Raw genomic sequence first — 15319 nt, 5'->3', positions numbered from 1 at the left:
TTGAGTTTTACTGTGTGTTTTTGTGTGTTTCCAGGGCTTAAACAATGCGGTAGCTCTGGATTTTGATTACCGACAGCAGATGATCTACTGGACTGATGTTACAACACAAGGAAGCATGATTAGACGGATGCACATTAATGGAAGCAACGTTCAGGTAAAAGTTTTTATAATCACACAGCACCTATTTGGGAGAATATTTATTTTTATTATCAATTTTTACCTGTTGTCCCAGTTTAAATATGCTGTTTGTCCTTCAGGTCCTCCACAGGACGTCTCTAAATAACCCCGATGGACTGGCAGTGGACTGGGTCGGAGGGAATCTGTACTGGTGCGATAAAGGCCGGGACACTATTGAAGTGTCCAAACTCAATGGAGCATACCGAATGGCACTGGTCAACACTGGTCTCCGAGAACCTCGAGCTGTGGCTGTGGATGTCCGAAATGGGTAAAAATAAAGAAGAATATTGGTGGTAATAATAATTAGAATGTAATTGTATACATTAGACCTTTTAATAGTTGATTTATAAAATGTGGATTCCTTTCAGGTACCTCTACTGGTCAGACTGGGGGGATAACCCCCATATTGGCCGAATTGGGATGGACGGCACTAACCGTAGTGTGATTGTGAAGGACCGGATCACCTGGCCTAACGGACTCACTCTGGACTTTGTTAATGACCGCATCTATTGGGCTGACGCCCGGGAGGACTACATCGAGTTCTCCAACCTGGACGGAACCAACCGACACACAGGTCACAGGAGAATACAGTGTCAACACCACCAACCCTCAAACAATTATGTCTTATATATAGACTTCTGTAACCAACAGTCACTGTAAATACTATTTAAATATTGAGTTAATTGTTAATAAGTGTTTGTGTTTGTCTGTTTCCTTCAGTTCTGAATCAGGACATCCCCCACATCTTTGCCATGACGCTGTTTGAGGAGTTTATTTACTGGACTGACTGGGAAACCAAGTCCATCAACAGAGCTCACAAAACCATGGGCACAAACAAGAGCATGCTCATCAGCACACTGCACCGGCCAATGGACATCCACATCTACCATCCTTACAGACAGCCTGAGGGTGAGTATATACACACACACACACACACACACACACAAACACACACAGAGCCAAATGTTTGTAGACACTTGCTCATCCTGCCTTCCTTTCACAATGGAAGGTTAATTACTTTTAAGTAAATTGAATAGCTTTTTCTGTAACGTGAAACTCATGGTGTAGGAAACTCAACAGTGCAGGTTTCATGAAGCAGGTCCTCAATATGGCAGCCATGTTTTAACATGGGCTTGTTACCAAAACTCTGTTGTATTATGTATTTTACATATTTCTTTTTCTCATTTTCAGTGACCAATCACCCATGTCAGACAGATAATGGAGGCTGCAGTAATCTGTGCCTTCTCTCTCCTGGAGGAGGATATAAATGTGCTTGCCCAACCAATTTTTACCTGGCAGCTGATGGGAAACAGTGCATGTCCAACTGTACTGCCAGCCAGGTATGTTTCATTGCAGGTGACCCCTGCTTAGTGCTGTTTATTTATGAAGTTTAAACTGGGGGGAAAAAAACTTTGAGGATTTGGACTTTTCCTTTAACCTGGAAAAATCCTCTCTTAATCTTCTGTTTGCTATTCTTCTGCAGTATGTTTGTAAGAATGATAAGTGTATCCCATTCTGGTGGAAGTGTGACACAGAGGACGACTGTGGTGATCGATCTGACGAGCCGGCACACTGCCGTAAGTCCATTTCTGAAGATTTACTCCTGTGTGAATTAGTGTCTTATCTCCACTTTCTTGAGTATTGTCTTAAGTTTAGATTGTGTTAAAGAGTTTAGACTCCCCCTGTTCAAATAATCTTTTAATTACTCATCTTATTTGAGTTTTGAGTTTTGAGAAATCAATCAATACATGTACATTTGGACCACGGGTGTACAAACCTTTGTGAATGAATGTAACTTTAACATAGGATTAAAGTACATCACATGGCAATGAACAATATTAACAGTCACTTTAAAGAAGTTTCTCTGACTTTATCTTTTAGCTGAGTTTAAGTGCAGGCCTGGCCAGTTTCAATGTGGAACGGGGATCTGTACGAACCCAGCGTACATCTGCGACGGAGATAACGACTGCCAAGACAACTCAGACGAGGCTAACTGCGGTAATAACACACTCGTTCTTCTCTAAAATAAGAAGTTAGAGCTCCAGAGTGGTGCAATCCAATCACAAAGCAGCATAGCAACTACAAAACACTGAATCACACACCACAACGACACACCGTCCCACTATACACAGCCAAGACGAACCAAAAAAAACTCACGTCTGCCGAGCTCTGACCTGGGACGAACCCAGTTTGATGTCCCTGAGATGAGATGGATGAAATGATGTGTTTTTTTTTGTTGTTGTTGTTTCTGTCGAGTGGGTCATTGCTAACATCCACTTTCTCTCTAGATATCCACGTGTGTCTGCCCAGTCAGTTTAAATGCACCAATCCCAGCCGCTGTATTCCCGGAATCTTCCGCTGCAATGGTCAAGACAACTGTGGGGAGGGAGAGGACGAGAAGGACTGCCGTGAGTTTACACGACTACTGATATTCTGATATTCCTTTTTCTAAATGTGTATATATGCTGATACATTGAGACTAAACCTGCCTGGCAATGAATAAAATGTTTACAGAAGTATGTGTTTGTTTTGTTTGTCTGTATGCAGCGGAGGTGACGTGTGCTCCGAATCAGTTTCAGTGCACCATCACTAAACGCTGTATCCCCAGAGTGTGGATGTGTGACCGAGATAACGACTGTGTGGACGGATCTGACGAACCGGCCAACTGCAGTAAGCTGTGTGTGTGTGTGGGTGGGTGGGTGTGTGTCAGACTGGTGAACTGCAGTGCATTCATCACATTCTCCAAGGTTTAGAACTACTCAGGAAACTGGACACTTATCATCTATAATCTGCTGTAATTAACGCCAATCTCTCTCTCTCTCTCTCTCTCTCTGTAGCTCAGATGACATGTGGCGTGGATGAGTTCCGTTGTAAAGACTCCGGACGTTGTATTCCAGCTCGATGGAAGTGTGACGGCGAGGACGACTGTGGAGATGCCTCAGACGAACCCAAAGAGGAGTGTGGTCAGTGTGGAAGACTTGATTGGTTTTAATTTAGGCAAAAATATGGATTCTGCCAGGTCTCATCACATTGTGCAGCATTCAAAACTATTATTTCTATCCAATTATCTTCTCATTTTACTTCTTTCCAATTCCCCACGTTAGCAAGGACTCCTCATTACACATTGTTACATGTTCATAATTTTTCTCTCTGTGGCTACTCCATGGATGTAGTCTCTGCTGAGGATGTTTTCACTTTGAAAAATAACAATGTGACTTGACCGGATGTTTCCATTTGTTTTGTTTCTGCAGATGAACGAACATGTGAGCCGTACCAGTTCCGCTGTAAAAATAATCGCTGTGTTCCTGGACGCTGGCAGTGTGACTACGATAATGACTGTGGAGACAACTCGGACGAAGACGACTGTGGTACGTTCACTAAAATATTTCTCTGCTTTTTTTTTTTCTAATTTACTGTTTCAGGTGAAAGAGTAGATTTGAATAAGACGCATTGTAATGCTGCTCTGCTTTCTCATTTAAAACAGCCTTTTGAATGGTACATTTGCAGTACTTGTGCACATACGGGGGGTGGGGGGGGGGGCTTGCTCTTTTCATCCTTGCATTCATAGGCAGCCGAAACGCCATGATTCTACATTTTCCATCTGACACTAATGTTGACACTTTATTTCATTGTATAGACTTGAATATTCTGTTTGATAATGTTCATATATTTAATTTGATTATGTTTAGAAGTGTAACTATAGTCATTCTCCTCCATATTTACATTACATTGAGTAGTTTCACTCATTACCTTCAATAAATGTTCTGTTAATGCTCAATAATAATAATAATACACTGCCAGTGGACTGTACACACTATATATCCACAAGTTTGTAGACACCCAGTTGCCCACAAGTCTCTAGTCATTTGCAAAGGCTTTACATTTTGGAGCCTTGCTGTGAGGATTTGATGGCTTTAAGTCAAAAAAATTTGGTGAAGTCAGGTATTGATGTTGCATGACTAGTTATGGATCACAAACATCATTCCAGAGAATAACATTCCACAGCTCCACAGGGGAGATTTATTCCCTTCTGGTGAACCCTTGTCATGCTGCTGTTTTAAAGCATTTAATTTCATAAACAGTTATTCAATGAGTGAAGCTTAAAGCAATAAAGGGTGTCTACAAACTTTTGGACATATAACCTCATTTTCTGCACATTTTGGTTCACCTTTGGTTCATCTCCATTCACACTCCATTCTTTTTTTTTATGCCTCATTTCTCACTGGCTCAGAGGTAGGTTTCCATCTGTTTCAGTGTCCAACTCTTCAAAGATTAAAATTTCACCAATTATTTGTTTAACCACTTTATTTGGTCGTTTATTTTGAAAAACCTGTTCCCATTCCTGATCCCAAACCCTTGTCTCCCACCTTATTGAATGTGAAACCCTGCTGTTGTTCCTTCCAGGCTCCTGTAGTTCCTCTATGGACATTTCTTTTATACATTATTATTATTATTTATTACTTTTATTAGTATTTTTATTATATAAAAAGAAAAAAAAAGTTTTTTTTAGTTATATCTCTCTCTCTTTCTTTTTCTTCTTTGTCTCTCTGTTTCTCACCCAGTTCCAAGGCAGTGTTCTGAGAGTGAGTTTTCCTGTACAAATGGTCGGTGTATTGCTGGACGATGGAAGTGTGACGGTGACCATGACTGTGCTGATGGATCTGATGAGGTAAATATCTATGGAGTCAAAATAGGGTCAAAAAGATTTTGAGTTTGTAAAACAATACTCACAAATGTAACGAACTTTGTAACTGCGTTTGAGCAACTACATACACGTAAAACGAAATCTGTAACTGCGTTTGAGCAACTACATACACGTAAAACAAAATCTGTAACTGCGTTTGAGCAACTACATACACGTAAAACGAAATCTGTAACTGCGTTTGAGCAACTACATACACGTAAAACGAAATCTGTAACTGCGTTTGAGCAACTACATACGCGTAAAACGAAATCTGTAACTGCGTTTGAGCAAATATATACGCGTAAAACGAAATCTGTAAGTGCGTTTGAGCAACTACATACACGTAAAACGAAATCTGTAACTGCGTTTGAGCAACTACATACTCGTAAAACGAAATCTGTAACTGCGTTTGAGCAACTACATACGCGTAAAACGAAATCTGTAACTGCGTTTGAGCAACTACATACGCGTAAAACGAAATCTGTAACTGCGTTTGAGCAAATACATGCGCGTAAAACGAAATCTGTAAGTGCGTTTGAGCAAATACATGCACGTAAAACAAAATCTGTAACTGCGTTTGAGCAACTACATACGCGTAAAACGAAATCTGTAACTGCGTTTGAGCAAATACATACGTGTAAAACGAAATCTGTAACTGCGTTTGAGCAACTACATACACGTAAAACGAAATCTGTAACTGCGTTTGAGCAAATACATACGTGTAAAACGAAATCTGTAACTGCGTTTGAGCAACTACATACACGTAAAACGAAATCTGTAACTGCGTTTGAGCAACTACATACACGTAAAACGAAATCTGTAACTGCGTTTGAGCAAATACATGCACGTAAAACGAAATCTGTAACTGCGTTTGAGCAAATACATGCGTGTAAAACGAAATCTGTAAGTGCGTTTGAGCAAATACATATACGTAAAACTAAAATCCACATATGCATTGGAATGCACAAATAAAAAAAATAACAACAATAATAATAATAACTCTAAATCACAAATGTGTAAAAAAAAAAAAAAAAATTATTTGCATTTCTCCGCTGTCCGTAGGTTCACTGGAAAGAACCAAGGTTCCAAGAATCAGGAACAGAACCGGTTCAAGAACCAGAGTTCTTTTGGTGGAAAAGCGCTATGGTTGACAGAAACAAATCAATGTTCTGATTGGTTAAACAAACCTCGTGTTCTGATTGGTCCAGCTAAAGCTTTCCTATTGGTCCATCAATTGGCCGTAAAACAGGGTCTTAAATCCGCAACTGCAAAAAGAGATTTGCGCGTGCAGCAGAGAAGGTGAATGTGTGGGTTTTTTCCACCTCATTCAAAAACTCTGACTGTCACATTTGGAACCTTAAAAAGGTTTGCTCTTGCAAATTTTAAGCCATTTGAGAAGGTACTGATTCAAACATTCACAACATTTGATTTACAAATGCAAATCTTTTTTTTTTTTTTTTTTTTTTTTTTTTTACACATTTGTGTGATTTTAAGTTATTATTATTTTTGTTGTTGTTTTAAATTTGTGCATTCCAATACATTTGTGGATTTTAATTTTGCATGTATGTATTTGCTCAAATGCAGTTAAAAGGTCCATTACATTTGTGAGTATTGTTTTACAAACTCAATCTTTGACCCTTTTTTGACTCCATAAATATCTCTCTCTCTCTCTCTCTCTCTCTCTCTCTCTCTCTGTCTCACGCACACACGAACTTGTCCCAAATCACTACTGTACCAATCCACACACTGATGATATACTTGAGACACCTTAAAGCAGATAGCAGTCATTTTAACACTTATACATTTTCAAATTCTTTATGATATGAATGTTTTGTTTATACACTCAGGGACTACAAATCAATCTCATGTGAGTTGCACGTTATAGAAATAAATATGTATTTACGTTCTTATGAAACCTCTCTGAGGTGTTTTTATTCAAGGCTAAAAAGTTGTAAGTCTTGTGTTTTTTTCTTGTTCTACAGCGAGGACATTGTGTCCTGAAAATATGCAACACACACAAAAAGAGAAATTTAATCTGAATAGTCTATGTATGGTTAATGTGGGGTGTGTGTGTGTGTGTGTTTATTAGCACGGCTGTGATGTGAAATGCGACAGTGATCAGTTTCAGTGTAAGAATGGACACTGTATTCCGTACCGGTGGAGGTGTGACGCTGATCCTGATTGTATGGACGGCAGTGATGAGGAAAACTGTCACACTGGAGGTTAGTTTCCCTATTTCGTATATTATATATTTTACTTTAATGAGAATAAGAGTTTTTTATTTCCTAAAATATTATAATTTCCTCTACATATCATCATTGTCAGAAGACAAAAAATATTTAAACCTGAGATTGTTTCGAGAACAAATATATGCATTTTTATGCACTAATATAACCCCTGTGCTGCAGTGGTAAGAGAGTTTAATGATATTTTGTGTGTGCTTGGATATTTTCAGTGGGAAGACAGTGTCCCATGGAGGCTTTTCAGTGTAATAACACTCTGTGTAAGCCAGCGGGCTGGAGGTGTGATGGAGAGGATGACTGCGGGGACAATTCAGACGAAAACCCGGAGGAATGCAGTATGCATTACTCTTCTTTTATTTTCTCTCCAAGCTGCTGAACTTGTTCTGAATTTACCACATCCCCCCCCCCCCCCTCTCCTCCCTCACTCTTGTTCTCTCTTTGTCATTTGTTCTCAGAGAGGTTTCAGTGTCCTCCGATGCGTCCCTTCCGATGCAGTAATGACAGAGTCTGTTTGCCTCTGTCCAAAATATGTGACGGAACTGACCACTGTGGAGACAAAAGTGATGAACTTGACTGTGGTGAGTTAATTTAACATAATCATTTTATTTGATTTTAATTGCTAGAATGGGTTTTTATTTATTTATTTATTTATTTATTTTTATTGAAATAAAATTTTAAACCAATAATATAAAAATTGTTGGATGTACTGTTGTGAAAAGATACCCGTTTAATTATTAAATGCATTCATTTTTTGTTATGTTTTGGACCCTTTTTTGACCATACATAAATATTTAATTTTGCCGTTCCACCTTAAAAATTTCTCCTCAGTGTCTGCAGATTCACTTTTCCCCGAGTTTGTTTGACTTGGGGTTAAAAATGTCTGACGAGTGTATTTCTGGGTTTCCTCAGTGACGCCTCCTCCGGTGTGTGGTAAAGATGAGTTCAGATGTGATAACGGGAAGTGTATCAGCTCGAGTCTACGCTGTAATTACTTTAATGACTGTGAAGATTTTGGATCTGATGAAATCAACTGCAACAAGAAAGGTGAGTTTACACCACGTTTTGTGACTTTGTGTGTTCTTCAGCAAGTTTAATGAGAAATAATAGAGAAAATCAGCATACATGAGTTCTCAGATATGTTTATTGTTGCATAGCATCAAGCTCATCATGAATATTGGAACCTTTTCTGTAAAAATGCATTAGTTTGGTTAATTCATTTTGGCTATTTCTGGTGACCCACTAAAATTGATTGATTGAAGTCAGACTCTACCATATAGTTGTGAATTTGTAAGTATTTTTGTTGTTTTTTGTCGGTTTAGACTCGATCCTGAACGAGTGTCATCAGAACAGAAGCATATGTGGAGACGGAGACGAGGCCCACTGCGTCGTAAACGGAACAGATTCCTTCTGTTCCTGCAAACCAGGCTTCCAGAGAACTGCACAACAAATCTGTAACGGTAACTTTCATTCATCTTTTACTTACTCACCGACTTGCTTTCATTTGCTCGTTCATTCAGTGACCTACTTACTCATGCAATCATTCTGTTTATCATTTTCCCTCATCATGTTCATGTTCCAGATGTGAATGAGTGTGCTCAGTTTGGAGTGTGTTCCCACATCTGTAACAACACTAAAGGCTCTTATAAATGCAGCTGCCACAGGAATTTCAACCGACTCCACAACAGCTGTAAAGCAGGAGGTCAGTCTGCAGATACAGACGCTGCTTCATTGGGTTTTTCCCCTGTATTGTTATCTACAGATAGGCTATGTATTTTTTAGATTGTAGAAAGAAACACTGTTGTGAACTGTTATTAAACCCGTGCCTGTGTTATGCCAGGTACTGAGAGACAGGTCCTGTTCTTGGCTGATGATAATGAGATCCGTAGTCTCCAGCTGGAGAGCGGGAGCTGGATATATGAGCAGGCGTTCCAGGGAGATGCTAACATCAGAATTGATGCCATGGATCTTCACATCAAGCAGAGGCGTGTCTTCTGGACAAACTGGCACACAGGTCGCATCTCTGTCTTTGAGTCCGGCTCGGGATCCGCTCCTTCGCCAAATTCACACAGGAATCGGCGCCAAACTACCCCTCGCATCACACACCTGGAGGTCAGAGTTCACACCAGGACAGATGCACACATTATAACCATTTGTTCTATTTTAGCATTTTGTTGCTTTCTATAACAGTATTTTAGACATTGTTAAGAAATAAAAAATATATATTACATGCTGGGGAAAAAAGTAAGTTGATCTTTGGCCTGCACATTAGTTATTGAAATATTGCCCCGTATTTTATTCCCGAAATATGGACTTTACAACTATTTTGTTAATGATTGAACTGGAACTGAGTAAAGAGTAATTCCTCAATAAAATACCTATTAAAAGTGAATGTATTTTATCGTTATTCACTGTTGTATGTTTGTGTGTGTGGTGCAGATTGCTGATTTGAAGATGCCTCGAGGGATAGCGGTGGACTGGGTGGCAGGGAATATTTATTGGACAGATTCAGGTCTTGATGTCATAGAAGTGGCACAGATGAATGGAAGACATCGTAAAACTCTTATCTCTGGGATGATTGATGAACCCTATGCCATCGTAGTGGACCCTACAAGAGGGTGAGAACCATGTATACTGAGACTGATTTATTGTGGTACTAAATAGTTTATTTGTGTGTCGGTCCGCTAATATTAATGCGTGTAGATTCATTCATTCATTCATTATCTGTAAACGCTTCTCCAGTTCAGGGTCGCGGTGGGTCCAGAGCCTACCTGGAATCATTGGGCGCAAGGCGGGAATACACCCTGGAGGGGGCGCCAGTCCTTCACAGGGCAACACAGACACACACACATTCACTCACACCTACGTCACCAATCCACCTACCAACGTGTGTTTTTGAACTGTGGGAGGAAACTGGAGCACCCGGAGGAAACCCACGCAGACACAGGGAGAACATGCCACACTCCTCACAGACAGTCACCCGGAGGAATTCAGATTCAGAATAAAGCTAAATGTTTTAAGGACAAAGAATTCTGAATTCATGACCAGGGAATCAGGTTCATAAATGAAAACACAGTTTTAAAAATGTACATTTTTTTTGTTGTTTTTATATTTTGTATGGACTTCCTGTAGTTTTTTTAGCTTCACTCTGGGTCTCTGAGAAATTATAGCTTATGTAATAAAATATCATTCCTTTTATAGGTTGTTAATACTAGCCATGTTTATGGTTTTTGTGCTATACATATAAATATATGCCGACATTATTTTGTTTGTGAAAGGACGATGTACTGGGCGGACTGGGGGAATCATCCTAAGATTGAGACAGCGGCGATGGATGGAACAATGAGAGAAACATTGATTCACGAAAACATCCAGTGGCCCACCGGTAAATCAGAGCTCATATCGACAGACCCCTTTATATCTGTGTATTTTTTATTTAGTGGTGTATTTCTGTGTTTATTTATTTTCTGTTTTGCGATGTGCTACGGTGTATCTCAGGTCTGGCGGTAGATTATTTTAATGAGAGACTGTACTGGGCTGATGCAAAGCTCTCTGTGATCGGCAGTGTGAGACTAAACGGAACCGATCCAGTCATTGCCATCACCAGCTCCAAAAACAGTTGAGTTGTTATTTTAATCAATAAGTGCTCTGTGAAATAATGAAATTACATCAAAAGCTGAGAATGTTTTCACTTAAGAATTGTTGTGATGGAATGATTTAATACTCTCTCTTTCTCTCTCTCTCCCTCCAGATCTTCATCACCCGTTCAGTATTGATGTTTATGAGGACTACATCTATGGCATCACGCACCAGGACAACATCGTCTTCAGGGTGAATAAATTCGGGAGAGGATCCGTGGAGAATCTGACAACAGGAATTAACCACGCCACTGACCTCGCTCTGTTCCACAACTACAAACAGCCCGAGAGTGAGTATTACTCAGTAATTACATTATTTATGTACAATACTGTGCAAACGTTTAGCACCAGAGATTGAGATTTAAAAAGCTATTTATCTGAGCAGTAAATGTTTCTATGCTAAAAAGCAAGCAACAAATAACACCCAACGTTAGAATAAACCCAATCACATTACTCCAGCGTGATCCTCTGTGTGTGAATGTGTCGCGGAGTCCGTATTATTTGAGGTTATCATCCAGTACCTAGTTTTAGCGGTGAATAAATAATGATTTAAAATAATGTGTGCTGTGGATTTAACAAACTCATGTGATCAAGGAGTGTAGGTAACTGTGACCCTGCTCAGGAAGAATTAATGGTTAACCATGCAACGTATGAATGACATATGATCGAAAACTTCAGAGGGAAACTCATTAATATTTTATCCAGATTGTTTCCTAATGACACATTCCATATTTAATGAAGAGACATAAGGTAATATCTGTCTGATTTTGTCCCAGTTACAAACCCGTGTGACAGGAAGAAGTGCGAGTGGCTGTGTTTACTCAGCCCCAGTGGCCCTGTCTGTACCTGTCCTAACGGCCGGGTTCTGGATAATGGAACCTGCGTGGAGGTCCCCTCACCCACAACTGTCTGTGAGTGTACAGTCGTATAAACACACACCCGTGTCTTCTGAGTACTGATAGAGTGTGTTCCTCATTGTTTCAGTAGCAGCCTCTACTCTGCAGGGAAGACTTTGCAGTAGATTTTGGAATTTTGCTGTGTGGATTTGATGGTGGATGAATATGTTGGGGTCATAAACACCTCTGTGCATGGGGCACGGAGACCGTAGGCTCATAGGCATCTGCTTCAAAGATTCCCAATTAGTTGAAGTGCTTTTCTCTCTTCCCTCTCTCTCTTTCTCAGCTCCAAGTGGAGGGTGTGTGTTGGTGTGTTTAAACGGTGGGAGTTGCGTACTAAACGCCAGGAAACAGCCGAAGTGTCGCTGCCAGCCAAACTATGGAGGAGATCGCTGTGAGGTTAACCAGTGCCGAGATTACTGCCAGAATGGAGGAACCTGTACGGCCTCTCCTACAGGTGAAATAACTTGTTACATGGCCAAAAGTATCTGGATAACAAATGCTGACATGCTGAAATGCTAACAAATTAGCCTGTTGGAGAGAGAGTTCCTGCAAAGGAACTGCATAACTGGATTACTGGAATACTATGTATTTTTGTACCTGGACACCAGGATATCAGTCACAAGAGCTTGATTGATATGAATGATAGTTACATATATAGCATTTTTATTTGTTCAGAAAAACCACTAATGTGCAGCATCCACCTGAATAACCACAAACCATCAGTATGTCGCTGGTTATAAAAAGCACAGGCTTTATTGGGGTTTAAGGCTGATAGATGTTAGATGTTCTCAGATTTTCAACTGTACTCTGTACAACATACGTATTTTTGTTCTCCTTTTCAACTTAGTTTGTGGATGTTACTTTTACCACAGTCTTTATTTTATCCCAGGAACCATACTTTTGCTGGAAGTTTTATCGACACTCTACCCTCCTTTGAATATTAGTGTAATGTTAGGATAAATAGATAAATAGCTCATTCTGTGCAGAGTATTGTACAAATGTATTTATTTATGTATTTATTTTTAAACACATCCTACTTCTTTCCTCAGGTTCTCCAACCTGTCGATGCAGAGCAGGTTTCACAGGGCCAAACTGTAACCGCAGAACCTGTGAGGATTATTGCCAAAACAAAGGAAACTGCACAGCTACCCGTGGCAACCAGCCCACCTGCCGCTGCCCTGGAAACTTCCTGGGGGATCAGTGTCAGTATCGTAAGTGCCACATCACCACCTTCATGATTTGGAGAGTAAAATACATTTACTAGACATGGTAATACAGGACCGTTGAAATCTTTCTAACTACAGAACTAACTATCTATCGTAACACTTATATAGCGCCTTTCTAGACACCCAAGGACGCTTTACAATCCACACTGCTCAGAACACTCAATCCACACACTCACTGGCGAGAAGCGACAGCCAAATGCGCACAGCGTACTCTCGACCAGGAACGATTCACATACACACTCGTTCACCAGGACATTTATTAGAGAAGCCAATTCACCTACCCTCCATGTTTTTGGACTGTGGGAGGAAATCAGGGACCACGGAGGAAACCCACGCAGACACGGGGAGAACATGGAAACTCCACCCAGATGGGACTTGAACCCAAGGCGAACGTGCTCACCACCAAGCCACTGTGCCGTACTTACACAGTTTTATTTCTGTATGAACTGTCCTTTTTTTTTTTAATGTGATTATATTTTATCACTGTGCTATAGTGGATCTCAATATTAGGGTCTTTACTGGTCTAAACACATTAGAAACTCTGACCAAAACACAGGACCATAGCTCTACACTGCCATCTGTTGGAGAGCATCCAGACTGAAGTTAATTTCTCTAGCTAATATCAACTGACACTGATCCAAACTGTCTTTTTCTTATTAAAATGCTGTTTTATTTGAACTACTTTAGTTACTTAACAGTCTAAATTCAACACTTGTTCAAAGTCAAAGACAACACTTGTATAACTTCTGTACATTAGAACAGCTTTATTCTTTGTTGTTTTAGGGTTGTGTTGTTGCATTACCTTTTTGTGTCATTTCAGAGCTGTGTCTTGGTTTATGTGAAAATGGAGGAACATGTCTCCAGTCCAGCGATGGTTCGAGGCAGTGTCGCTGTCCTCAGAGGTTCCTGGGTAAGAACTGTGAGGTGGATAAATGCCATTACTGCCGCGACGGCAAGTGCATCCCCACAAACAGCAACCAACCGCAAGGAGACGTCACGTGCAGGTACACGTTCACACTCAAATAATGTTTATTTTATTTAAAACTTTCTATATTAACGTTACTACAATTTTTTTTTTTAAATAAATAAAGAACCTAAGCCTAATCATTCTGTATCGACATAGACCTCAGTTATTCGAAATGAGGTGAATTATTTGGAGGGTTCTCACCATTTAAAGGTTTAACATTTTGATCGCTACAATTAGTAAAATATGACTCAATTCAAATTCAAATTTCTATCAATTTATGAATATTACATACAATCCCAGGTATTAATTTACAAAACCAGCGCTATGGAAACGCCTCCGCCCGTACAAAACACCTCATTTGAAATGAAATCCTAATGTTATTATTAACAAAGCTGTGAATGTGATTTATTTTTTTCAGATGTTCTAACGGTCGGATCCAGCCGAGCTGTTACACGTGCGATGGATACTGTGCCAACGGACAGTGCTCCCTCAGCTCTGCTAATCTTCCTCAGTGCAAGTGTGTATAAAACACATGATGAAATGATCACTGATTGCAATTCTAAAAGAAACCTTGGGCTTCACACAATCTGGAGTCTATTTGTAGATTTGAGCACTTATGCTCTCTTTTATACTCACAGATGTCCTGTCGGGTGGGAGGGTCATCGCTGTGCCACTCGATCTCCCAACATCAACACCGAGTCCGGCAGCCGTAAGTGGGATATTACTTTCCTGATGAGAAATTGTGTAGATGAAATTCAGCCTTGGGATTCAGACATGGAGTATTTGCAAAGTTGAATGTATTAAATAATTCTGCAGCATTTAGCCTTGAATAATTGTCTCAGAAAGACACACAGAAGTCATGTTAAAATCTGTTGTAACTTGGCAATTTATATTTTTTGGGCATTTTATAAATTTACCTTTTCATGTTTTTTACATGTCTGTTTTGTGTGTGTAGGTACAGCCTCCATAGTGATTCCTGTGATTCTACTGTTGTTGTTGGTGTTATTGTTTGGTGGAGCAGTGTTGTGGTACAAGAAAAGAATGAGAGGGTGAGTCTCTTGTGAATTTAGTGAAACTAATCATGTGCATTGTAGCAACAAGCAAAACCTTCATCCGGCACCCCTCCAGAATGTATCACAACCAAGGGAGTCACGGCCTCCAGGTGAAGGACACTTGCTCTAGCTTAATGCGCACATAGATTGAAGACAAAGAAAATCATCTTGACTTTAAAATAACATTAGCAGTAGTCTAGAAACATCACTAGTGTTTGTAAACATAGTCTCCTCATATATGGAAGTTCCTATAAAGGATTTCAGATGTGTTTCACTTATGACCTAATTTAATTTGATATGGGTTGTTGTTTCTGCTGTCAGATCAGTCCAATCAAAGTAGAGCTCATTTACATACATCTGTCTTAAATTGGAAAGACCAGAAGCAGCCTTTTTGCCAGAGAAGGACACACAATATGTGCTCTTCAGAGTTTAAAAA

General features: G+C 39.8%; 1 protein-coding gene across 2 annotated transcripts in view; it reads left to right on the top strand.

Moving 5' to 3' along the window:
• Window positions 1-15319, top strand: part of LOC136696280 (low-density lipoprotein receptor-related protein 1-like) — a 105376-nt gene that overhangs the window by 87201 nt on the left and 2856 nt on the right. For both annotated transcript variants that reach the window (XM_066670529.1, XM_066670528.1), the window contains exons 58-87: window positions 35-154; window positions 258-445; window positions 546-751; window positions 898-1086; window positions 1369-1517; window positions 1661-1754; window positions 2059-2175; window positions 2466-2585; window positions 2725-2847; window positions 3015-3140; window positions 3429-3545; window positions 4740-4846; window positions 6951-7083; window positions 7317-7439; window positions 7560-7682; window positions 8014-8148; window positions 8424-8561; window positions 8684-8803; window positions 8942-9213; window positions 9541-9719; window positions 10380-10486; window positions 10600-10719; window positions 10853-11029; window positions 11516-11650; window positions 11922-12092; window positions 12688-12849; window positions 13685-13868; window positions 14250-14348; window positions 14470-14540; window positions 14787-14880. In XM_066670529.1, coding sequence (XP_066526626.1) covers window positions 35-154; window positions 258-445; window positions 546-751; window positions 898-1086; window positions 1369-1517; window positions 1661-1754; window positions 2059-2175; window positions 2466-2585; window positions 2725-2847; window positions 3015-3140; window positions 3429-3545; window positions 4740-4846; window positions 6951-7083; window positions 7317-7439; window positions 7560-7682; window positions 8014-8148; window positions 8424-8561; window positions 8684-8803; window positions 8942-9213; window positions 9541-9719; window positions 10380-10486; window positions 10600-10719; window positions 10853-11029; window positions 11516-11650; window positions 11922-12092; window positions 12688-12849; window positions 13685-13868; window positions 14250-14348; window positions 14470-14540; window positions 14787-14880 — 4199 coding nt within the window. The remainder of the gene's footprint in view (window positions 1-34; window positions 155-257; window positions 446-545; window positions 752-897; window positions 1087-1368; window positions 1518-1660; window positions 1755-2058; window positions 2176-2465; window positions 2586-2724; window positions 2848-3014; window positions 3141-3428; window positions 3546-4739; window positions 4847-6950; window positions 7084-7316; window positions 7440-7559; window positions 7683-8013; window positions 8149-8423; window positions 8562-8683; window positions 8804-8941; window positions 9214-9540; window positions 9720-10379; window positions 10487-10599; window positions 10720-10852; window positions 11030-11515; window positions 11651-11921; window positions 12093-12687; window positions 12850-13684; window positions 13869-14249; window positions 14349-14469; window positions 14541-14786; window positions 14881-15319) is intronic.

The sequence above is a fragment of the Hoplias malabaricus genome, chromosome 5, assembly GCF_029633855.1.
Source record: "Hoplias malabaricus isolate fHopMal1 chromosome 5, fHopMal1.hap1, whole genome shotgun sequence".
NCBI lineage: Eukaryota > Metazoa > Chordata > Actinopteri > Characiformes > Erythrinidae > Hoplias > Hoplias malabaricus.
This window is presented reverse-complemented; position numbering and strand designations above follow the sequence as displayed.